At 52.3% G+C, this 25,535-nt stretch overlaps 1 protein-coding gene across 2 annotated transcripts in view; it reads right to left on the bottom strand.

Moving 5' to 3' along the window:
* Positions 1 to 25,535, bottom strand: part of LOC138566228 (sodium- and chloride-dependent creatine transporter 1-like) — a 358,699-nt gene that overhangs the window by 79,914 nt on the left and 253,250 nt on the right. For both annotated transcript variants that reach the window (XM_069643293.1, XM_069643292.1), the window contains exons 8-11: positions 15,864 to 15,988; positions 5,309 to 5,421; positions 3,659 to 3,796; positions 2,207 to 2,309 (exon numbers count right to left, since the gene is read on the bottom strand). In XM_069643293.1, coding sequence (XP_069499394.1) covers positions 2,207 to 2,309; positions 3,659 to 3,796; positions 5,309 to 5,421; positions 15,864 to 15,988 — 479 coding nt within the window. The remainder of the gene's footprint in view (positions 1 to 2,206; positions 2,310 to 3,658; positions 3,797 to 5,308; positions 5,422 to 15,863; positions 15,989 to 25,535) is intronic.

The raw sequence follows: 25,535 nt of genomic DNA, 5'->3' as shown, positions 1-25,535 counted from the left end.
ACACTCTCCTTCAGGTGTAAGGATGGGGGCCTCCTTGCAGGTGGCGGGATGGGGAAGACACTCTCCTTCAGGAGTAAGGATGGCAGGGGCCTCCTTGCAGGTGGCAGGATGGGGAGACCCTCTCCTTCAGTTGTAAGGATGGCAGGGGCCTCCTTGCAGGTGTCGGGACGGGGAGACACTCTCCTTCAGGAGTAAGGATGGGGGCCTCCTTGCAGGTGGCAGGATGGAGAGGCACTCTCCTTCAGGAATAAGGCTGGGGGCCTCCTTGCAGGTGGCAGGATGGAGAGGCACTCTCCTTCAGGAATAAGGCTGGGGGCCTCCTTGCAGGTGGCAGGATGGGGAAACGCACTGTCCTTCAGGAGCAAGGCTGGGGGCCTCCTTGCAGGTGGCAGGATGGGGAAACGCACTGTCCTTCAGGAGCAAGGCTGGGGGCCTCCTTGCAGGTGACAGGATGGGGAAACGTACTGTCCTTCAGGAGTAAGGATGGGGGCCTCCTTGCAGGTGGCAGGATGGAGAGGCACTCTCCTACAGGAGTAAGGCTGGGGGCCTACTTGCAGGTGGTAGGATGGGGAAGACACTCCTTCAGGAGCAAGGCTGGGGTCCTCCTTGCAGGTGGCAGGATGGGGAAGACACTCTCCTTCAGGAGTAAGGCTGGGGGCCTCCTTGCAGGTGGCAGGATGGGGAAGACACTCCTTCAGGAGCAAGGCTGGGGGCCTCCTTGCAGGTGGCAGGATGGCACTCTCCTTCAGGAGCAAGGCTGGGGGCCTCCTTGCAGGTGGCAGGATGGGGAGACGCTCTCCTTCAGGAGTAAGGATGGGGGTCTCCTTGCAGGTGGCATGATGGGGAGACACTCTCCTTCAGTAGTAAGGATGGGGGCCTCCTTGCAGGTGGCAGGATGGGGAAACGTACTGTCCTTCAGGAGCAACGCTGGGGGCCTCCTTGCAGGTGGCAGGATGGAGAGGCACTCTCCTTCAGGAGTAAGGATGGGGGCCTCCTTGCAGGTGGCAGGATGGAGAGGCACTCTCCTTCAGGAGTAAGGATGGGGGCCTCCTTGCAGGTGGCAGGATGGAGAGGCACTCTCCTTCAGGAGTAAGGATGGGGGCCTCCTTGCAGGTGGCATGACGGGGAGACACTCTCCTTCAGGTGTAAGGATGGGGGCCTCCTTGCAGGTGGAAGGACGGGGAGACCCTCTCCTTCAGGAGAAAGGATGGCAGGGGCCTCCTTGCAGGTGGCAGGATGGGGAGACCCTCTCCTTCAGGAGCCAGGCTGGGGGCCTCCTTGCAGGTGGCAGGACGGAGAGGCACTCTCCTTCAGGAGTAATGATGGCAGGGGCCTCCTTGCAGGTGGCAGGAGGGGGGAGACGCACTCTCCTTCAGGAGCAAGGATGGGGGCCTCCTTGTAGGTGGCAGGATGGAGAGACACTCTCCTTCAGGAGTAAGGATGGCAGGGGCCTCCTTGGAGGTGGCAGGATGGGGAGACGCACTCTCCTTCAGGAGTAAGGATGGGGGCCTCCTTGCAGGTGGCAGGATGGGGAGACGCACTATCCTTCAGGAGTAAGGATGGGGGCCTCCTTGCAGGTGGCAGGATGGAGAGACACTCCTTCAGGTGTAAGGATGGGGGCCTCCTTGCAGGTGGAAGGACGGGGAGACCCTCTCCTTCAGGAGAAAGGATGGCAGGGGCCTCCTTGCAGGTGGCAGGACGGGGAGACACTCTCCTTCAGGAGTAAGGATGGCAGGGGCCTCCTTGCAGGTGGCAGGACGGGGAGACACTCTCCTTCAGGAGTAAGGATGGGGGCCTCCTTGCAGGTGGCAGGACGGGGAGACGCACCCTCCTTCAGGAGTAAGGATGGCAGGGGCCTCCTTGCAGGTGGCAGGATGGAGTGACACTCCCCTTCAGTAGACTGGCTTGCCCTGCAGCGGGAAGGAGAAGTTTCCCTTCTGAGTGAAAGGTGGGTGGGCACCTCTGCGCTGGTGGATGGTTGGGGCATTCTCGTGCAGGTGGGCCGCTTGCTGGGTTTCCCTGCAGACAGGACACTTGGGCAGGTCTCCCTGTCAGTGCACGTCTGCACAGAACCTGTTCACGGAGAGTTCTAGTAGATCTGTTAAGCCGCGCTTTGCATGCACACGAGTTATACCCTCAGGTCCTGCTGTGCCCGCTGCCCCCATCCCCGTCCCAATTAATGGGTTACATGCATAGCCATGCTTACCGTACACCCAAGCGACAACCACACACTCCCAGAAGGCCTGCCACAGGAGTGTGATTCCGCTGGCAGAGTAATAATCGAACAGTTGGAAGACGTACATTCCACCCTGGGGTCAAACAACAAAAAACAAAAAAAAACAAAAAAATCCAGGTCAGCAAAACTACAAAACATGTAAATACGTTGCATAGATTTCTAAAACAAGTCATAATGTGCGGACAATAGACGTTCATTACTTCTTTATTTTATCCTGTCACGCAGGGTCCAGTTCTAAAAACAAAGAAAGTGGGGGTCTCATCAACATACCCGTTGAATACAGGCTCACCAGAAATTAACAGATCAAGGAGCCCTCTGAAAAAAGTGGGGCGACCCGCGTGTACCCTCGACTTGAGCCCTGCAGGATGTGGGTTTCAGTTCCACATCAGACCTAGCCTGTATATGGTTATTGAAGGATAGTTCAGTGAGTCCCTCTCAGAAGGTTTGGAGCCCTCTCGCCCTCTTGAGGTTTTCCCCCTTTAAGCTGCCTCTAACAGTTCACAACCCTTAGTCGACAAACATACATTTAGGGACAAAATCTCGAACAGTACCGCAAACAAAAGCAGCGCAGAGAAGACAGCGTTTGTGGATAGTTGGCGCTCTGCTCTGTACTTGTGGACTTCCAGTGGACTTGGCACTCTGGTTACAGGACCTAGGACAGCGCTAGAATACCTATAAAGGCACGGAATGGGCAGACATGACAAGGCCAGCATGGCACATTGAGGCAGCTGGAATCCTCCTCGTGGGCACGACTTGGGCACCAGAGGTCCGCCTTGGAAGAAAGCTGCCATGGTCTCGGGGTTGAGTTTCCTTATCAACCACTCTTAAGTGTTTCAGGCAAGGACCAACCTCAAGAAACGGAGGGTATAGGTTGTCACTGAGGGCAGTTGGAATACTGGAGTGGGTGAAGTGGTCTTCTACCGAAAACCAAGAGTTCATGGTGCCAGGGAAGGGTGTGGACACAACATGTTATGTTCCAAGTTCTTATACAGCGCACAGTTGCCACCTGCGTGGTTTCTTGGTGCTCTCATGTATGGGATTTATAAAAGTGGGAACCTGGCAGGGAAGGAACAGAGTGCTTTACATGGGAGGGCCACCAAGGGGTTACAAGCAAGGGTGCGGGGGCAGCAGAGGAGCGGGAATGCCTAGGGGAAGTAGAGAATGGGGGAAGAGTTTGAGGGGTAGAATTAGGGATGAGTGGAGCGGTCCATTGGCAAGATGGCCTTTGAAGAGTAGGTTCTCTAGGTCCTTCATGCAGGGGGTCCCCACCCCCCACAGAGGCCGGGCTTGGCAATGGGTCCATTCTGGGAGATAGCCGCATTGAAGGGTCTTGAAGAGGGCGGGATGGGGGCCATTTGCTTTCTTGAGGACCATTTCTTGCACGAGGTCATTTCAGCCCAACAGCACAGGGAGTCCACTTACCTCCGTTACCATGGAGAGGTCGATGACGAAGCACAGGAAACAGCAAAGCGCAGCAATGACCTCCCTCCGTATGGAGCCGTTGATGGGGTGTGGGAAGAGGTCCAGGATGCCTGTGATGAAACCCTCAACCCCGACAAACTATAGAGTAAGGGGAACAATGCGAAAGTAAGGGATGAAAAAGCACAGCGTACAGAGCTCTCAGCCAAACCGCCAACCAGGGCCCGCCACACCTTCCATCAGTCTCAGCCCACAGACTCCTCTTCAGCATCTGTGCAAGATGGCATTCTACCAAAAGGTTAGACTTGCACGCCTCCAACCAGCAGTAAACCACAGACTGGCTTGCCACTGCATGACGTACCCCACCCTGAAGCAGCACAGTCTACTGCAACCAGCAATATACCACAGACTGACTTGCCAACCAGCAGTAAACCACAGACTGGCTCGCCACTGCATGGCGTACCTCACCCTGAAGCAGCACAATTTCTTGCAACCAGCAGTAAACCACAGACTGGCTTGCCACTGCATGTCATACCTCGCCCTGAAGCAGCACAGCGTCCTGCAACCAGCAGTAAACCACACTGGCTTGCCACTGCATGTCATACCTCGCCCTGAAGCAGCACAGCGTCCTGCAACCAGCAGTAAACCACAGACTGGCTTGCCACTGCATGTCATACCTCGCCCTGAAGCAGCACAGCGTCCTGCAACCAGCAGTAAACCACAGACTGGCTCGCCACTGCATGGCATACCTCACCCTGAAGCAGCACAGCGTCCTGCAACCAGCAGTAAACCACAGACTGGCTTGCCACTGCATGGCGTACCTCACCCTGAAGCAGCACAGCGTCCTGCAACCAGCAGTAAACCACAGACTGGCTCGCCACTGCATGGCTTAACTCACCCTGAACCAGCACAGGGTCCAGCAACCAGCAGTATAGCACAGCCCAGCTTGCCACTGCATGGCGTACCTCACCCTGAAGCAGCACGGTGTCCTGCAACTTGGTCAACTAGGGCTGAGCCAACCCTACAAACAGCCCACTTAGCCCCTCTGGCCAAAGCCAGTCATCCTATTCCGTCTGGAACATCGCTCTTAGGTCATGTTTTACAGTGTGAACTTGTGGTACAGTTCTAGGCTTGTCCTCCACATTTCCAATGTACTTTGGCCTAGATGGTGTGTATGTTTCAATGATGTTACGGCATTGCTATAAAACCATAAAAGTCAAGAATAAAAAGAACTAGATTTCTGGGTAATTGGAAACTAAAGATGTTCCACCTTTTCGTTCTCACTCTCTGCCCCCGGTCACCCTGTCTGGCTCGGTATTAGAGCAAGCCGCCGCCGCAGCAACAACCCTAAAATAAAGCTTGTGCAGTTCGATTGGGAGTATGGCTTGGCACATACTCAACAAAGGAAGGGATGGGAGCGTACATACTGTGCGCCCCCTACTTGCCAGTGGATGGTCTGCAGCACACTACGGACTCTAGAACAGTGGTGGCCGCAGTGGGAGCGGGGGACATAGTCCACGTGTACCTATTGCCCTGCACATGGAGCCGCACCATTGCCACACATTCTAAAGCACAACCTCATAATCCAGGTCATCCTACGATTTTAGGCAAACAGCGCGGACTAGATCTACAGAGAAGCGTCTTTTGGGGTACCTGGCTGTCGAGTCCGAGGACGAGGAGCATGAAGAAGAAGAGCGCAGCCCAAACTGGAGCGAACGGCATCAGGGTGACTGCTTTAGGGTACGCGATAAAGGCCAGTCCAGGACCTACGGAAGAAATCACAGTCCAGGTTAATGCATTGATGGTTGTACCAGAAGCAATAATAATTAATTATAGCTGTTCTTTTATAATGCGCTTAATACCAGCTAGAGGTTTCTAAGCACGGGATCGGGGTTCGAACCAGTGTTGGACTGCGTTGTTTTGCTTTCAAGACAAATGTGTTGCCCCTGAGCTATCCTTCCTCACCAATGGCTGAATGTGGTCACCATCAAAGACAGTTTCCTCCCCTGTTGGCTTGTAGATCCCTTGCTGGCAAATTTCCCACCTTCCCTCCCCCACATCATGCTCTTCACCCTGTGATTGTAAAGCGCTCTGTTGCTTCTCGTAACTATGTCTGCGCTGAAATGCACTAATAATCAAACAGTACCCAGAGACTCTAGCCCACCTGGCATAAAACAGGCTGGACAAAGCCTTCTACATTTGCCTTTGTTCTTCAAAACTATAGACCCGATTCTAGACCAACTGGAAGAATCTCCTTAACCAACAAGGGGGGAGGGGGTCAAAGCAGATACGAACGGGGGGGGTCAAAGAAGCATGAAAGGACTTGGGACACCGAGGAGGGCGGTGTCACCTGGACAGATCCTGGGAGAAGATACTTGGCATCTGGACACCAGAGTGGTTGGGCCTACAAAGATGGGTGTACATGGAACAGACAGAACCCAAGTGTGACCTAGTTGGAAATAAACCCATTCGGTTATTTCACCCAGAATGGGAACAGTCTCAGGAAACAATCTTGTCACCCCCCTCTGTGCCTTCCAGAAAGGGTTTCTTAGAGTTCTGTAGATGTAGCCCGAGGGACGTAAAGGGAGCAATGGAGGCTGCATCCAAGTTAAAGGCCTGAACGCAGCAGTGCCTTTCACAAGGTATGAGGGCCCATAATGACGTTACGGCCCAAGGCCAGAGTCTATAAAGCTATTACAACCCATGGACAAACACAACAAAAGTTTTCAATTCTGTGGCGTCTCGGTGTAGGAAGGAAAATCCTTTTCCAAGATGTCCACCATAGAAGGGGAAGGCGAGGGTTCCATACAGGCCCCTCTTCGCTTTCCATTGCAGCCTGCAGAAGGCAAAAAGGGAACCCTATGACCATATTACCACAAGCACATTTTTCTTCCCTTTCAGATCTATCCTAATTTTGAATTACTTTACCACAAAGCCAGTCCCAGGTGGACATGGCCACTTGAATCATATGTTCTGTCCCTTGTGGTCATGGCCAGTAGCCAGATTGTCTGGATCATGGCCCGGACAATCCGGCCACTGCCCATGGCCACAGGCTACCCCTCAGTCACTAAAGGTATACCGCTATGTTTGTAGCTACATTATGACACTTGGAAAATAATAAAACACTGCTTGTAGGTCCTTGCCAATGCTCCTTACGCAAGTTCGCTGGAAATCCACCCATGTTTTATTTCAAAAGTGTCAAGTTCAAAAGTGTCAAATGTATGCACATACAATCGTCATATAACCTAGCCCCCACTTGACAAAATCCATTCAGACTTTACGTAAACATCTATATCTAGATCTATAATCGTTTTGTAAATCTTTGTGTAGATTTGTCCACCACATTTATAAGCCTTTACAATATTTTGGGACCCCCCCTCTAATTTTGCTCCCTCTTGACAGAATCCCACCAAACTTTGCAAAAACATGTATATCTAAATCTATTATCAGTTTGCCAAATGTAGTGTAGATTCATCAAATGGCACTTCATTTATAAGCCTTTAAATTATTTTGGAACCCCCCCCCTCTAATTTTGCCCCCTCATGACAGGATCCCACCAACGTTTGCATACTCACTCAGAATCAGGTCAGGAATATACATGCAAAATTCCATGCAGTTCCATTAAGTGGCGCCAAAGTTATAAGCCATCCAAGAACTGCATTTCACCAACCCTGTAATGCTGAGGTGTCCGCAAACTTTCACAGGACTGTTCGCGAACATCCGAACTGTTCGCAGACTTTCGCGGCAGAAAACACCCGTTTTTTTGCTTCTTGCAGCCATATCCCATCCCATCCTCATCACCCCTCACCTCCCCAGAGATTATTTCATAAATTTGACAACGGCAATGTTGTGTTTTTTAACATGTTTTTACCGCGATGTCCGCGGACAGCGGCGAAGTCCGCAAATCCAAGATGGCGGGCGTTTCCAAAAATCTGATGCACTTCACGCTCTTCACCATCCAATCAGCGAACACGTTGCATGTCCGCGGACATGATGTAAGCCAATCAGGACACTGTCCGTGGACTGAACATAGATATCACTAATTTTTTGTGACCTATTTTTTGGTCATTTTAAAAAAAACTACTGGACGGATTTTCACCAAAGTTTTTTCAGTCTATGGAAAAAAAAGACATTTTGGGACCCCCCTATAACTTTGTGATATCTGTGTCCGCTTTGCGGACACTTCCCTGTTCGCTCTGCGGACAGAACAGGGATTGGGCAAGCGGCTTGCGTGATGTCCGCAGACATGTGACATGCTCTCCCATTGGCTGCGGTGAAGCGTGCAATGCGTCGTATTTTGAAAGACGCCTGCCATCTTTGTTTATCGTTTGCATAAGAGCCAAGGAGCGGGGTCTGCCGCCTGCATAGTAAGCTCATGCCCTGTGTCTTCCTCCTGTTCCCCCACCCTGCTCATGCCCATATCTTCCTCCCATTCCCCCCGCTCCCCGCTCATGCCCGTGTCTCCCTCCTGTCCCCCCCACCCCCGCTCATGCCCCGTGTCTCTTCTGTTCCTCCACCCCCTGCTCACGCCATCGCCACACGGTGGCCTGCGGAGGGCCGAGGAGCGGGATCTGCCGCCTGCACAGTAAGCTCATGTCGTGTCTTCCTCCCGTTCCCCCACCCCCCGCTCATGCCCCATATCTCCCTCACGATCCCCCCACCCCCTGCCTTCCTCACGATCCCCCCACCCCCCGCTCATGCCCCGTGTCTTCCTCCCGTTCTCCCCCACCCCCTGCTCATGCTCCGTGTCTTACTCCCGTTCTCCCCCACCCCCCACTCATGCCCCGTGTCTCCCTCTTTTTCCCCCACCCCCTGCTCATGCCCCGTGTCTCCCTCCCGTTCCCCCCCACCCCCGCTCATGCCCTGTGTCCCTGTTCCTCCCCACCCCCCCCACTCATGCCCCGTGTCTCCCTCCTTTTCCCTCCCACCCCCGCTCATGCCCAGTGTCTCACTCCTTTTCCCCCCACCCCCCGCTCATGCCCCGTGTCTCTCCAGTTCCCCCCAACCCCGCTCATGCCCCGTGTCTCCCTCCAGTTCCCCCCCAACCCCGCTCATGCCCTGTGTCTACCTCCTGTTCCCCCCACCCCCGCTCATGCCCGATGTCTCCCTTCTGTACCCCCCACCCCCCGCCCCGTCTCTCCCTCCTGTTCCCCCCACCACCTGCTCATGCCTGTGTCTCCCTCCCATTCCCCTAGCCCCCGCTCATGCCCAGTATCTCCCCCGTTACCCCCCCACCCCCGCTCATGCCCCGTGTCTTCCTCCCGTTCTCCCCCACCCCCTGCTCATGCCCTGTGTCTCCCTCCCGTTCCCCCCCACCTCCAGCTCATGCCCCGTGTCTACCTGATGTTCCCCCCCACCCCCGGGTCCTGCCTCGTGTCTCCCTCCTTTTCCCCCCACCCCCCGCCCATGACCCGTGTCTAGCTGACGTTCCCCCATCCCCTGCTCATGCCCGTGTCTCCCTCCTTTTCCCCCCACACCCCTCTCATGCCCCGTGTCTCCCCTGTTCCCCGCTCATGCCCCGTGTCTCCCTCCTGTTCCCCCCCCACCCCCCGCTCATGCCCGTGTCTCCCTCCCATTCCCCCCGCCCCGCTCATGCCCAGTATCTCCCCCGTTCCCCCCCACCCCCGCTCATGCCCCGTGTCTTCCTCCCGTTCTCCCCCACCCCCCTCTCATGCCCCGTGTCTCCCCTGTTCCCCGCTCATGCCCCGTGTCTCCCTCCTGTTCCCCCCACCCATGCCCCGTGTCTCCCCTGTTCCCCCCACCCCCGCTCATGCCCCGTGTCTTCCTCCTTTCCCCCCCACCCCCGTTCATGCCCCGTGTCTCCCTCCTTTCCCCCCACCCCCCACCACCGCTCGTGCCCCGTGTCTCCCTCCTTTCCCCCCACCCCCCCACCACCGCTCATGCCCCGTGTCTCCCTCCTTTCCCCCCACCCCCTGCTCATGCCCCGTGTCTCCCCCCCACTCATGCCCTGTGTCTCCCCTGTTCCCCCCCATCACCCTCTCATGCCCCGTGTCTCCCTCCCGTTCCCCCCTACCCCCCGCTCATGCCCCGTGTCTCCCTCCTGTACCCCCCACCCCCTGCTCATGCCCAGTGTCTCCCCCGTTCCCCCCCAACCCCCCGCTCATGCCCCATCTCTCCCTCCTGTTCCCCCCCACCCCCGCTCATGCCCCGTGTCCCCTGTTCCCCCCACCGCCGCTCATGCCCCGTGTCTCCCTCCTGTTCCCCCCACCCCCCGCTCATGCCCCGTGTCTCCCCCCCTGTTCCCCCACCCCCGCTCATGCCCCGTGTCTCCCCCCTGTTCCCCCCACCCCCGCTCATGCCCCGTGTCTCTCCCCTGTTCCCCCCCACCCCCGCTCATGCCCCGTGTCTCCACCCTGTTCCCCCCACCCCCCGCTCATGCCCTGTGTCTCCCTCCCGTTCCCCCCACCCCCCACTCATGCCCCGTGTCTCACCTGTTCCCCCCCACCACCCGCTCATGCCCCGTGTCTACCTCCTGTTCCCCCCACCCCCGCTCATGCCCCATGTCTCCCTTCTGTACCCCCCACCCCCGCTCATGCCCCGTCTCTCCCTCCTGTTCCCCCCACCACCTGCTCATGCCCGTGTCTCCCTCCCATTCCCCCACCCCCCGCTCATGCCCCGTGTTTCCCTTCTGTACCCCCCACCCCCTGCTCATGCCCAGTGTCTCCCCCGTTCCCCCCCAACCCCCCGCTCATGCCCCATCTCTCCCTCCTGTTCCCCCCCCACCCCCGCTCATGCCCCGTGTCCCCTGTTCCCCCCCACCGCCGCTCATGCCCCGTGTCTCCCTCCTGTTCCCCCCACCCCCCGCTCATGCCCCGTGTCTCCCCCCTGTTCCCCCCACCCCCGCTCATGCCCCATGTCTCCCCCCTGTTCCCCCCACCCCCGCTCATGCCCCGTGTCTCTCCCCTGTTCCCCCCACCCCCGCTCATGCCCCGTGTCTCCACCCTGTTCCCCCCACCCCCCGCTCATGCCCCGTGTCTCCCTCCCGTTCCCCCCACCAACCACTCATGCCCCGTGTCTCCCCTGTTCCCCCCCACCACCCGCTCATGCCCCGTGTCTACCTCCTGTTCCCCCCACCCCCGCTCATGCCCCATGTCTCCCTTCTGTACCCCCCACCCCCGCTCATGCCCCGTCTCTCCCTCCTGTTCCCCCCACCACCTGCTCATGCCCGTGTCTCCCTCCCATTCCCCCAGCCCCCGCTCATGCCCAGTATCTCCCCCGTTACCGCCCACCCCCGCTCATGCCCCGTGTCTTCCTCCCGTTCTCCCCCACCCCCTGCTCATGCCCCGTGTCTGTCTCCCGTTCCCCCCCACCTCCAGCTCATGCCCCGTGTCATGGCCCGTGTCTCCCTCCTTTCCCCCTCACCCCCGTTCATGCCCTGTGTCTCCTGCCTTTTCCCCCCACCCCCACCCCCCGCTCATGCCCCGTGTCTCCCCTGTTCCCCCCCACCGCCGCTCATGCCCCGTGTCTCCCTCCTGTTCCCCCCACCCCCGCTCATGCCCCGTGTCTCCCCTGTTCCCGCCCACCCCCTGCTCATGCCCCATGTCTCCCTCCTTTCCCCCCACCCCGCCCCATGTCTCCCCTGTTCCCCCCCCGCTCATGCCCCGTGTCTCCATCCTCCCCCCCCCGACCCCCGCTCATGCCCCGTGACTCCCTCCTGTTCCCCCCACCCCCCCGCTCATGGCCCGTGTCTCTCTTGTTCCCCCCCACCCCCTGCTCATGCCCCGTGTCTTCCTCCTGTTCCCCCCAACCCCCCACTCATGCCCCACGTCTCCCTCCTGTGCCCCCCCTGCTCATGCCCCGTGTCTTCCTCATGTTCCCCAACCCCCACTCATGCCCCACGTCTCCCTCCTTTTCTCCCCAGCCCCCGCTCATGCCCGTGTCTCCGTCCTTTTCCCCACACCCCCTGCTCATGCAGAGTGTCTCCCTCCCTTCCCCCCTCACCCCCGCTCATGCCCCGTGTCTCCCCTGTTCCCCCCGCTCATGCCCGTGTCTCCCTCCTTCCCCCCCCACCCCCCGCTCATGCCCCGTGTCTCCCCTCTTCCCCCACCCCCCGCTCATGCCCCGTGTCTCCCTCCTGTTCTCCCCCAACCCCCGCTCATGCCCCGTGTCTTCCTCCTTTTCCCCCACCCCCCGCTCATGCCCCATGTCTCCCGTTTCCCCCCTCCCCCCGCTCATGCCCCGTGTCTCCCTCCCGTACCCCCCTGCCCCCCGCTCATGTCCCGTATCTCCCCTGTTCCCCCCCCAAACCCCTGCTCATGGCCCGTGTCTCTCTCCTTTTCCCCCCCCCACCCCCCGCTCAAGCCCCGTGTCCTCCTCTTGTCCCCCCCTCCTATGATGCCCCTTGTTGACCTCTTGATCCCCACACCCCCCGCTGATGCCCTGTTGTGTTCTCTTTATACACCCCGCCTTCCCTTTCCATCGTGGCCATCTTGGTAAAAGATTTTCCTTCCTACAAGAAAAATCTTTTTTTTTACCACCCGGGGTTCCCACTTTGAGGACCTAGGATGCTAGTGGTCTTCATCTATTGAAAACGACGTTATGGTTACGTTGCACTAATAAAATCCTATGAAATTCAATGAAACAACTTTGTTAAAGGGACGTTATGGTTCCAAGTAAAACCGAAAAACCCCTGAAATTCGCCAGTTATGGTAAGCTAAGCAACCTTAACTCGCGCCACCACCGTGCATTTCTAAGACTAACACCCAGGACATCACTGATGACATCACATGTACATTTACTTTTCATGAAAACTCTGTAGAAGGTATTCTCATTATAATGTTGACCAAAAAGTGGCAAGAAATGTTGGAATACATATCAAGTGATAATTAGTACATCCATTAAGCAATGCATTGATATAAATAGCATTCTATTATGAAGTTCTATCCAGTATACTAAGCTACTCATGTAGAAACATGGGCATTGTGTGCAGCATACATGATGGAGGTGCAATATTCATAAGCTTGCCATGTAGAATAATGAAATGATAACTGCTTTCTTATTAGACTTTTGCATACTGTGAAACAGGTGATAAGTAGATAATAAAAACCACTTACTACATAATTGCATTATTATAGACAAAACACAAAGAGACAACACATACTTCAAAGTCCTTGTATATACTCATATTTGTAAGGAAAAAAACGCAGTAGTAGCAGAAAGTGTTCATAGTCTAACTGATTACGTGTGTGCAGAGAAATGTCTGCTCTATTTCAAAGGTGCCAATTACCCTATGCATATGCATACCCTATGCATATGTATCATATGAATTGACTGGGCCCTAAGGGAATTACTGTAAGAACATACTTGGAGGATAAGTCTACAAATAGAGTACCTTTTCAATTTTTAATTCCTGACTGTTACTGAAGGAAACCATGTGGCCAAGATATCGCAATAAAGGAAAAAAGGGGGAGCCAGACATGTGATGTCATCAGTGATGTCATCAATGACATTTGTGATGTCATCTTTGATGTCCTGGGTGTTAGTCTTAGCAATGCACAGTGGTGGCGCGAGTTATGGTTGCTTAGCTTACCATAACTGGCGAATTTCAGGGGTTTTTCGGTTTTACTTGGAACCATAACATCCTATATATTTTTTTTTTTTTTATTATGATATGGTTTTTTGGGGGAGACTTCAAAATGCCATGTGGAATATTTAAGTTTAAAAATAACATGACAGAAATATAAGTAATGCTCATTTATAGTAAATAATTATTTTCACAAATTTAAATAACATACGAAAATAGGACAGTATTTGGAGGAACATGTAATTTCACTTAATCCACTATTGGGGGAGGGGTGAAGCACCGTTAGTGTTAAGCTTTGTGAAAAAGTAAAGCAAAGTTGCAATTTGTGGGCTATATGAAAACTATGAGCCATACCTGCTTATATAGCGCCCAAATGAACCAATAGAAAAAAGGTCATTAAACCTGTCCAGGGCTCTAATAAGGGTTAGTCCTTGGTCTGTTCTTTGACTTTTTATTTCCTCTTGCATGGCAAACTCTTTGCCAGATTCTCCCACCACCATGGTGTTGACTCACATTACCTTCTCATACTCTCTTTTTTGATGAATTACCCTCTAATATTTTTGTCTCACTGCCATACGTCACTAGAAGCTGGCGCTGCCCAACGCACAATCCTACGCGTCATCTACTGATAGTACTATGTAGCTTCACTCTATGGCACTAAAGTTCCACTTAGGGGCCATTGTAGGGCCAAAGTGCCAACTAAGAACCAAAAGTGATCAACCTATTTCCATCCTGCACTAGACAGATATGCAATAGGTTTCTCTTTTAGTGTGTGTCTGTGTCCATATTGGGGTTAGCATGTCTCCTGCATGGTCCCCTCCGCCCCATCTTCTGCAACGACTGTAAAAGAAACTCCTGCGCAGACTAGCTTGATACTTCCTGCCCTGCCTCCATCTCTTGTGCTGCCATTCTAAAACAGTTCTAGTTTGTTTGACACCAGGACACAAAATGTGGCCGTTGGGTTACGCCGTAAAGGTCCCTGGGCTGAAAGAACTCTACGATTGGATGAACACAAACAGCCGTAAACTCAACCTGAGCAAGTCAGAAATCATGATCATATCCAAAAACCAGGGAAGCAAACAATACATCTGATGGCTCACAGAACTAGGAACAGCGCCCACACCATCAAAAATAGCCAAAAACCTTTGAATCCTAATGGACAACGAGCTAACACTAGAATCGCAAGTAAACACAATAATCAAGAAATGCGTACTCCACTTACATACAATCAAAACGATCCTACCATTCCTATCCTTTATGCACATAACACTAGCCATCATTTCCCTCATCATGTCCAGGATAGACTACACCAACAGCCTATTTCTCGGAATGCCGGATTATGTACTGAAGAAACCACAACGTATACAGAACGCAGCGGCTAGACTTCTCCTCAAACTCTCACAAAGAGACTGCATCACTCCTGCCCTAAAGATGCTACATTGGCTTCCAGTCAAAAAACTAATCACATTCAAAGAATGTGCATAACACACAGAGCAATCCATGGCCAAGGAGCAGAATTCCAACACAAGAAAATCACCATTTACCAGCCCTCCAGAACACTCGGATCCAGAAACGACATCCGCCTGGAACCTAAACCATAAACAAGGAAAGAACTTGGTGGATCAGCATTCTCCTGCCTGGCCGCAAAAATGTGGAACTCCCTCCCAACAAATATATGAAACATGGAGGACCATCTAAAATTTGGGAAAAAATTGCTCTTTAACTCAGACCCGGACTAAAACGAATGAACAACACCCAAACCGCTCGGAATGGACGCACATATCACAAGACAGAGGACTAAAACGTATGACAACAAGTGCAGGGAGATGGAGAAACTTCCGAGTAGGAGGGAGACCCAGGGTCCCATGAGAGCCTTAACGGGGGCCAACAAGAGAGATGGGAGCATCCTAGGTTGAACCACAGACAGAGGACATAAGAGTGGAAGGGGAAAGACTGGTGATAAAACAGATAAACCACAGTTGTCACGTAGCTCAAAGGCACAGGGAAGAGATCCCACCCCCGTGCCCATCTTTCAAGGGACCCAGTAAGGTTGGTGGCGACGGCACACCAGATTATGCCAGAGGACAAAGTGGTGTAGGAATTCATTACACAGGACACAGGGTGGACAGGGGACAGAGGGGGGCTTTGGAGGAGGCATCACCTCTAAAATAGCTCTGATGACAACCCACAACCCTGCACAGAATATAGGAGGGAGACCCCCCCCCTTAGTGCACCACAATACACAACACTGCCAGGGACCTGTACCACTGACGGCCAAAGAGGAGGAGGTACAAGGTATAAAAATGTATACAATAAATAATAAATACATTTATGTAATACATCTGTATGTAATAAATAAATAGTATTAAACTGACCTGAATAAAAAAAATACATTTTATAGGTTGGCAAACCTGAGGAAGGATATAGAAATTCCCCGGACCGGTGACAATGGAGATAAAATACTCTGCCCTAAACATTTCCAGACACTCCCAGCCCCCCCACCCTCCCCAGACATTTTAGGGCAAATAGGCCAAAGAAAATATACTGATATCCTAAGAGACTAGTCTAATTTGCAATCTTAAAATATCCAAAGTGGTAATAGTGCTACAGATTGGGCCCAGATTCGGCTACAAATAGTTTGCAAACGTAGTGACAAGAACTTACCGGATTCCGCCACCTTTGAAATGTCCACTCCCTGCTCAGACGCCATGAAGCCAAGAACAGAGAACACAACGAATCCGGCAAAGAAGCTGGTGGAGCTGTTAATGGCTGCCAGTATGTACGCGTCCCTAAGGAGAATAAAAAGGGGTAGGATTAAAAAGAACAGCGAGTAGAAGAGACAACACCGAGAAGATAAAGTGTAGTAAACAATAGAATGTGACAATGAGGCAGAAGGAGCGATTCAGAGGGAAAGGAAGCAAAAGGCATGTAAAAATTAAGAGAAAAACAGAAAAGTGAGAAAGCAAAGACAAATAATGAAAGGGGATGGGGCAAAGTGAAAGAAAAATAATAAAGGAGACAAAAGTTAAATATTGAAACAGCAGGAAGACAAAAGAGAAACTGACATAACGAGGCGGGGAATAAATCTGAAGAATTCACAGTGATGTGTACGGTGGCAAGAAGGACATTTATAGAGTACTAGAGAAACAAAGCCCAACTAGTGACGAGCGAGAGAAAGACGAGAAATAGTGAGAAAGCAGAATACAAAAGAAGCATTGCAAGAGAAAGAAATGAGAAGAAATAAGAAATTGACAAGAGTGTGCAAGGGAAAAGAGAGGAGGGCTGGGGGATGGGGAGAAATAAAACAGGAAGACTAAAGATCAGAATATGAGATCATGAAATAGTAACAAGGACGGTGGAGAGACGAAGAGACGAGGTGAAAATAGAGCAAGAGATCAAAAAAAGTTCAATGACCAACCAAGGTAGAAATGTGGGATAATCACAGAAGGAACGGGGTAATCCAGCCCGAAGAGCTTCTGGAATCATACAGTGGCCTTCTAGATAATACAGCCGACGGTCCACAATGACTAGGGTATAAGCACTGCACAGTACAGTGTCCCTCAGACCAAGATCACAGAGTTACGGGTTTGGAAGAATGTTCTTTTTTTAATCATCTTCTGTTCAATATTGATAAGTTGCCTCCTAAAATAGCTCAACATTAGCTTGCATGCACTTTTGTTTAATTCAGCATTTATAAAGCTCTGAAACCTACATGTGCAAAAGGGTTTTGTCGATTAGTAGTCTCAAGACTCACATTTGAAGTTGGCGTCTCAAGTGGAATTAGAGATTAGATCATCTGTATTGTGCGACAAAGCGATAAAATTGAATGCCCATGGATAGGTTTGATTACTAGCCAAGATGGCTCTATCTACCTTGGGTCAGTGTGCATCATGGTTCCCGGACAATGAAATGTCTGTGGGCAGAATCCTATAGAAATATATTTGGTCTTACATGCTTTACATGGGGTTGCACTTCACCCAAATAGCAAGGCTGTGGATTGATCGGCACAAACTAAAATGTTGTAAATTTGGTTTTTGTGCTGTCACTTTGTGGGTGTATCATGAGTGTCTCAAAAGCACTTTCCATGCTGACACAAGAAGATTTCTTTAGGAGTAGGCCCAGCATGCAGGAATTTTGCGTGCATTGGGACGGAGTCGTTCGATAGAAGCAGGCGTCTGGGGCCCACAGGATTGAAACCAAAATTCCACTAATGTTGAAATTAAGGACGACAACAGAAAGGGCTAGTGACTAGGTGATCGCTTTTTTGAGTAATGTGCTTGCTGATGACCGAGACTGGCCCCAATAGGGTTGTTTGGGAGAGGTGCAGGCATTCTGCTGTGGAGAAGGTGTCAACAATTACATTAAGGACAAACAGGACTTAAGCCTAAAGCAGAATATATAAACAGATTCATAAAACCACACCTAGATAGTTTCAAAATGTACTTCACATCCATGCATAGCCCCCGCCCCATCTCTCACGCACAAGACCATATTTGCCTACAAACAGAGTCCCCTTGAATGCAAAACACCCTTCTAAAGAACTGCAGTCTAAGCAACACCCTACTCTTAACTCTAGGTGAAGGAATCTGTAATATTTGCACTAGGGAAAGGCGGTCTAACCAATCAGACTCTGCCTTTCCCGGGTGCGATTCTGCAATCAATGCCTGCGGCGGTTCGAGAAAAACCAAAACAAAATGGCCACCACCATTAAAATATAAAGAGGCTAGGTCCCTTTTTGGATGATGGTGGCCATTTTGGAACAGGTTTTCCATGGCCGCCGTCATCCAAAAAGGGACCTAGTTCCTTTTCTTTTTTTTATAGCAGCCATTTTTGTCACGGATCTCATCTCCCATTGGAAGGAAAAAAAATGAACTATTCACAGCCCGGTGGGGGTGTGGCCTGAGCAGCCATGGAGTAGGACGTGCTTCCCGTGTAGCTCTGGAGGATCCGACAGATGATCCGTGAAAACTACCTTTGAAAGTGCGCCATTGTTTCCAGAATTGATCACACACGCACGGGAATGTATGCTCTGCTCATTGCATAAAGATCGAGAGAATCGTAAGCGGGTGTCTGGAGGAATTGCTCGACGAATAACGGCGGCTGTTCGGTCCATTGTCACACAAGATGGCCAACAACAAAGGAAACAAAACTAGGGCACCCGAAGAGGACGAATAGAGGCGGCGGCCACGGGAAAAGAACGACAATGGCAAAGTGAAGACGGAGCAAAACCCCTGGGGGCTGTGGGCCTTGGGTCGTGAAGGCTTGGGTGCTGGCCCGGACGGCAGGGGCCCGAGGGCAGCAGAGGTGTGAAAATGCAGGCCGCACCACAACAAGCACGAGAAGCGCTCGCTCGGCATGGATGAGCAACTAGCAGCGGTGAGAGGATGTGGATGTTGCGACTGCTTGGAGATCACCACAACAGTCGGTAAAGAGCGGAAATTACAGTTGGGGAGACACTCGGACGCTGAATCATAATAGGGAGACCCAACGAAGGCCGGAAAATGATGGCGCGAGGGGCCGTGGGTAAGAATAAGAACAAACAACCCACAATGGATATTTTTGCGAAAACACAACAGTCTCCTGCGGCCATCGCAACCAAAGGCCCGATGGCACAGGCTGAGGGCGCCACAGCGGCTGATAATCATTACATTTTAGAAGCCATTACGGAGCTGAAGGAATCTTGGGGGGTTGCGATGTTGGACCTACGCACTTCCCTGGAGGCTAGAATTGAAGCAGTGGGCATCGAAGTCTCCCTGGTGAGACAAGATGTCAGGGGTCTGATGGGAAGCACAAGCAGACTGAAGGGCGCGGTGAAATCTAACACGGACACAACAACAACATGTCCTTGAGCAACAGGTGGCCAACTTGGAGTCTCGAGCAGAAGAAGCAGAAGGGAGAGCGAGGAGAAACAATATTCAGCGTGGTAGGTTTGCCGGAAGGTGAGGAGGGCCAGGACCCGACTGATTACATTGAGAACTTACTCCTACAAGGAATCGGGGCCGGTACACACTCGCAGGGATTTGTGGTGGAGCGCGCATAGAGCCCTCATGAGGAACCCGAGACCAGGTGCCCCTCCACGAGTGATAATCGCCAAAATACTGAACTACAAAGACAGCGAGAAAATACTGGAGTATTTTCGGAAAGGCGGAACAATTGAGAGGGCCTCGAGCACTATCACAGCATACCCGGATTATACTATGCTGGTCCAAAGGCAGCGGTACAGCTATGTAACCATCAAAAGGAGGCTGCGGGCGGCTGGGATAAAATATATGCTGCTGTACCCTGCGAAATTGAAGGTCGTGCATAAGAGCAAAATGCATTTTGGCACTCCGGAAGAAGCAACAACATGGCTGGGTATGCAGGGCTGCCCGGATCAAGACACGGAAGAGACGCAAGATGGACGTGATAAGTGACTCAGATATGGTATGCATACTGTTATGGCAGCGAGCGAACATCCCAATGGCGCCTAGGCGAAGGCTGAGAACGATGGGCCTAGCTGCAGGAGGCTGATATTCGATAACATATTGCTGATTGTGAGAGACTTGGACTGGAATATAGTGGCGGTTACATATATTTAAACTGTATAGCAATGTGTGGTTATTCGATGTGCTATTGGAGCGGCAGGGCGTAAGCACCCTACCCCCCGAATTATAGTTGTAGTAGGTTGGCCACTAGGGCGGCCTCACCCTGCGGAGCTTTGAGTACAGGCGAGAGCCAGAAAGAGCTAAATGCGGGGGAGCCTGAGATCCAGGGATGGAGCTGGGCAACAGTTGGGGGTGGGGGGAGGGTGTTGTGGAAGGGATGGGAGGCGGGGGGAGAGGTAGCGGGAAGTTTGGTGTGTTATTGGTTAAAGGGGATTTAGAATGGGATGCGAGCCTGTATAGATTGGATTGGAACTCAAAGTTAAACTGCACCTGGAGGGGAGGGCATGGGATCATACCAGGCCATGGGGGACCTTAAAATACTCACATGGAATGTGCGGGGGCTTAATAGCTATTTAAAAAGGAACAAGGTTATGCTGTATCTGCCAGGCAGAAAATAGATATTGCATTGTTGCAAGAAACCCACCTTACACGTGAGAGGATGGACATGATTGCGGGAATGTGGAAGGGGGTGTTGGTGGGCTCATTGTACTCGGCCTACGCAAGAGGAGTACTTATATGGGTGGCACCACATGTCCCGTTTCAGCGGTTGCAAGTGGTGGCTGAGACAGACGGGAGGATGGTTATGCTGAGGGGATTGGTGGAGAACAGGGAGATAAGTATTGTTAACACGTACGCCCCGAACCAGAACACAGCGGTGTACATTAGGACACGGAGTGCGAGCATGTGTGTGTGGGAAGCGCGGTGATCTGGGGAGGGGACTTCAACTGCATATTGAACCCGAGGGTGGATGGATCGGACGGGAAACTGGATAGACCGCCCCCTGCAGCCAGAGCACTACAGACACTGCTTGATGACTTTGGGTTGGAAGATGCATGGAGAGTGTGGCACCCTGGGGAAAAGGCAATATTTGCATTATTCTGCCCCACAGCAGTTATCAACGAGGCTGGACTATGTCTTCGCATCACATGAAATGATAGCGGAGATTGCACACAGAGTATAGGGCCAGGGTCCTCTCGGACCACTCGCCCCTGATTCTTGCGTGGCAATACTGCCCCCGAGGGCGAGGATCCCGACTTGGCACCTACGAGCAGAGGCATTGAGAGAGGATTTGCGGGAGGAGATAGTAAACTATTTTGAAACCAATGTGGACTCGGCGGGGACACTATGGGAGGCCTTTAAAGTTGTCATGAGGGGGGCGGCCATGGCGAAATCCAAGGGCCTACAGGGTGGGGTTTCGGCTGAACTGAGGGAGACGGAAACAAAATTGGAAGAGGCCTTAAAAGCCGGTGATGATACAGCGGAGAAGCTAGATTTGATACTTAAGCTACAGCAAAAATGTGCGGAATACTGGGAGAGGTTGTGTAACCTTAATTATAAAAAGTACATAGAGACAGCATGCGGGAGGTGATACACCGGGGAGACTTTTGGCGTGGTTATATAAAAGCGAGACCCCCAGAGCCACAATTAGAACTATAGAGAGGGAAGATGGTAGCGTAGAGGACACCCAGGAGGGAGTTAATCAAGCGTTTGTGGATTATTATAAAGTGTTATACGGGGAAGATGGGGAAAGTAGCCATGTAATGATAGAGGAAACGCTTGATGATATGGGGCTGCCCAAGATAAGCGAGGAAGAAAGAGGAATTGGACACCCCGATTACCCTGGAAGAACTGGGGGAGGTGGTGAGGCAGTTGCCTACTACTAAGACCCCGGGGACAGATGGGCTCCCAAGCGAATTTTATAAGGTATATATAGAAACATCACCAATAATCATAGGCGACTCCAGAGGATCATTGAGTTTGGCAGAGGAAGTGATGAGGAAATGGCAATCGTGTCCTTGGATGCGATCAAGGCCTTTGACTCCGTCAAGTGGCCGTGGCTACTGATGGCGGCCCTGAAACACTACGGGTTAGGGCCTGGCTATGTAAGGTGGGTGAAGATTTTGTATAGTGAACCGCTGGCTAGAGTTAAGACAGGATCTGTGATATCAGAGAGGTGGCAGCTTAGTAGGGGTACTAGACAAGGATGCCCATGGTCTCCTATGCTCTACATACTGGCCCTGGAACCTCTTGCGATCTATCTGAGGCAACAATATGACACCATAGGCATCGAGGTGAACGGGGAGCGGCATTTGATCTCCCTATATGCGGACGACATGCTGCTGTATGTGCCGTTTCCAGAGGAAAACCTCCAGTACATTTTGGAAGTGCCTGGGAGATATGCTGTGCTATCCGGCATATCGGTGAACCCCCAGAAGTCTAGCCTGTTCCCATTGGGGGGGTATATAGGGGTTCCAGCGGAGAGGTTACCGGTTTTACAGGCACCGTGGGCGGTTAGTACTTTTCGGTACCTGGGTATAGACATATCACACCGTTGGGGAGGGCATAGGTGTAATACAGAAAAGGCAATCCAAAATTTGAGAAATGTATGCGGTTTTGGGCAAAGCTGCCTTTGGCGATGATGGGGCGGGGAGCAATGCTAAAGATGGTGGTCTGCCGAGGCTCCTACATTACTTCGGGAATATACCGATTCCTAAAGGGTTCTTCACCAAACTGAATAGCATGTGTAGGGACTTTCTGTGGCATGGCAGGCGAAACAGAGTGGCGTTATGGAAGCTTCAGAACTTCCATCACAAAGGGGAATAAAGCTGCCCAACTATGAGGCATACTATGTCGCGAGACAGTTGCAGTATGTTGCCAAATGGCTCTCTGATGAAGAGACCTCTGAACTTAGGCTGGTTGGGCGTGATTGTGCACCTTTTTATTTGAAAGAAGTTATGTGGGCACCCATGGCGGAAATGGTGGGGCACCCTAAAATGATGCTACTAGGGTGGAAGGTGTGGCGCAGGGCATGTCAAATGATGGGGGACCCGTCCCCATGCTCACCGCAGATACCGTTGGTTGTATTTACAGGGGCAGACGCTCAGCTGCGACTGATACTCCGGACCCACTGGGAACCGGCTGGGGTGGCAACGAAGGGGGATATTTGGCAGGGGGGCTCTAGTGTTACTTTTGAGGAGCTGTGGGAAGAAGCTGGGTTGCACGAAGGCCAGTACATTACGTATCACAGAATGGTACAGAGGATTAAGAGAACATGGCCTGAAACTGTGCTGGAGGAAGAATTGGACGCCACCATAGACGTGATATATGATATAGCTGAGGGGAGTCATGAGATTTCCAGACTGTATGAGATGTTGATGTCTAAAGTGGGGAAGGAGGTTGCGCAGTTGAAAATGGACTGGGAAACTGAGGTTGGGGCCCAAATGGGAGATGAGATGTGGGAACGGGTGCAAGGGTATCATAAGAAGGTGTCTAGGCTGAAACAGATACAGCTACACACAGGGCTTATATGACACCTTGGAGGATATCGAGGTTCGAAAATGCAGGTCGGCAAGCATGCCCCAAGTGTGACAAAGAGAACGCGGGCATGGTGGTGCATATGTTCTGGTTATGCCCGATCATAGAGAGGTTCTGGAGGGGAGTAAAAGAGAAACTAGAAGAAAGAGGGGTCAAGATAGTAGTGGATACGGTGTGAGCCTGTCTGCTGGGGGGGTTCCCCAGACCACAGAAGCTCAGGCATGTAAGCAAACTAAGGGACCTGGTTTATGTGCTTGCAAAAAGAAGGATTGCCATGGATGGAAGTCATGCCATGTGCCGATGATAGAGGTGTGGTGGAAAGACTTGCAAAAATGGGCAGAAGCTGAAACCATGGCATGGCAAGAAGCGTGTAGCAATGGGGGGGGGGGGGGGATAAGGAGTCCCTGATGGCCTGGAAATCACGGATAGCCGGACTGTTTGGGTCTTAGATGACCCAACTGAGCCTGTGCATCTTCCAACCCAAGTCATCCAGCAATGTCGGTAACGCCCGGGCAGCAGGGGCCGGTCTATCCATCTTCCCATCCGATCTGTCCACTCTTGGGTTCAATACGCAGTTGAAGTCCCCTCCCCAGATCATCCCGCTTCCTACGCAAACGCTCAAATTTGCACTCAATGTCCTAATGTACGCCGCTGTGTTCTGGTTCGGGGCATACGTGTTAACAATGCTCACCCTCCCTGTTCTCCACCAGTCCCCTCAGCATAACCAACATTCCCGTCTGTCTCAACCACCACTTGCAATCGCTGAAAAGGGACATGTGGTGCCACCCAAATAAGCACTCCTCTTGCATAAGCAGAGTACGATGAGCCCACCAACACCCCTTTCCACTTCTCAGCGATCGTGTCCATCCTCTCTCGTGTAAGGTGGGTTATCTGCAGCAATGCAATATCTATTTTCCGCCTGCGCAGGTACAACATAACTTTGTTCCTTTTTAAGTAGCTGTTGAGCCCCCGCACGTTCCATGTAAGTATTTTAAGGTCCCCCATGGCCTGTTCCAGTTCCGTTCCCTCTCCCACAGGTGCAGTCGGACTTTGAATTCCAATCCAATCTGTATAGGCTTGCATCCCATTCCAAATTCCCTTTAACCAAAAACACACCAAACTTCCCGTTCCCCCTCCCTCCCGCCTCCCGTCCCTTCCCCAACATCACACCTCCACAACTGCTGCCCAGCTCCATCCCTGGATCTCAGGTTCCCCCGCATCTATCTCTTTCTGGCTCTCGCCTGTACTCGAAGCTCCGCAGGGTGAGGCCGTCCTAGTGGCCAATCTACTACTACAACTATAATTCGGGGGGTAGGGTGCTTTCGCCATGCCGCTCCTATGACGCATCGGATTGACTACACATTGCTATACAATTTGAATATATGTACACGCTACTATATTCCAGTCCTTCAAGTCCGTTACAATCAGCGGTATTTTATCAAAATATCAGCCTCCTACAGCCACGCCCATTGTTCTTAATCTTCGTCTAGGTACCCCTATGGTGCTCACTCGACGCCTTAACAGTATGCATACTGTATCCCAGTCACTTATCGCGTCCCTCTTGGGTCTCTTCCGTGTCTTGTTCCGGGCAGCCTGCAGATCCAGCTACGTCGTTGCTTCTTCTGGAGTGTCAAAAAAATACATTTTGCTCTTGTGCACCACCTTCAATTTCGCGGGGTACAGAAGCATATATTTTATCCCAGCCGCACGCAGCCTCCTTTTGATTGTCATATAGCTGTACCGTTGCCTCTGGACCAACATAGTGTAGTCCGGATACGCCATGATGGTGCTCGAGGCCCTTTCGATTGTTCCACCTTTTCGGAAGTACTCCAGTATTTTCTCGCGGTCTTTGTAGTTCAATATTTTGGCGATTATCGCCCGGGGAGGGGCCCCTGGTCTCGGCTTCCGCATAAGGGCTCTATGTGCACGCTCCACTGCGAATCCCTGCGAGAGTTTGCCAGCCCCAATTCCTCGTAGGAGTAGGTTGTCAACGTAGTCTGTCGGGTCCTGGCCCTCCTCACCCTCCGGCAAGCCCACCACGCAAATCTTGTTTCTCCTCGCTCTCCCTTCTGCTTCCTCTGCTCGAGACTCCAAGTTAGCCACCTGTTTGAGTACATGGATCTCCTTTGCGCTGTTAGTGCTGGTGTCCGTGTTAGTTTTCACCGCACCTTCCAGGCTGCTTGTTCGTTCCACCAGACCCCTGACATCTTGCCTCAGCAGGGAGCCTTCTATGCCCACTGCGTCCATTTTAGCCTCCAGGGAAGTGCGCAGGTCCAACATCGCAATTTCCCCCCCCCCCCCCCCCCCCCCCCCCCAAGAGTCTTTCAGCTCTGTGATGGGCCTCTAAAATCTGATGATTATCAGCCACTGTGGAGTC

The sequence above is a fragment of the Ambystoma mexicanum genome, chromosome 2p (genome assembly GCF_040938575.1).
Source record: "Ambystoma mexicanum isolate Mex_15411 chromosome 2p, UKY_AmexF1_1, whole genome shotgun sequence".
NCBI classification, from domain to species: domain Eukaryota; kingdom Metazoa; phylum Chordata; class Amphibia; order Caudata; family Ambystomatidae; genus Ambystoma; species Ambystoma mexicanum.
The sequence above is the reverse complement of the archived record's forward strand: the minus strand, read 5'-3'. Positions and strand labels throughout refer to the sequence as shown.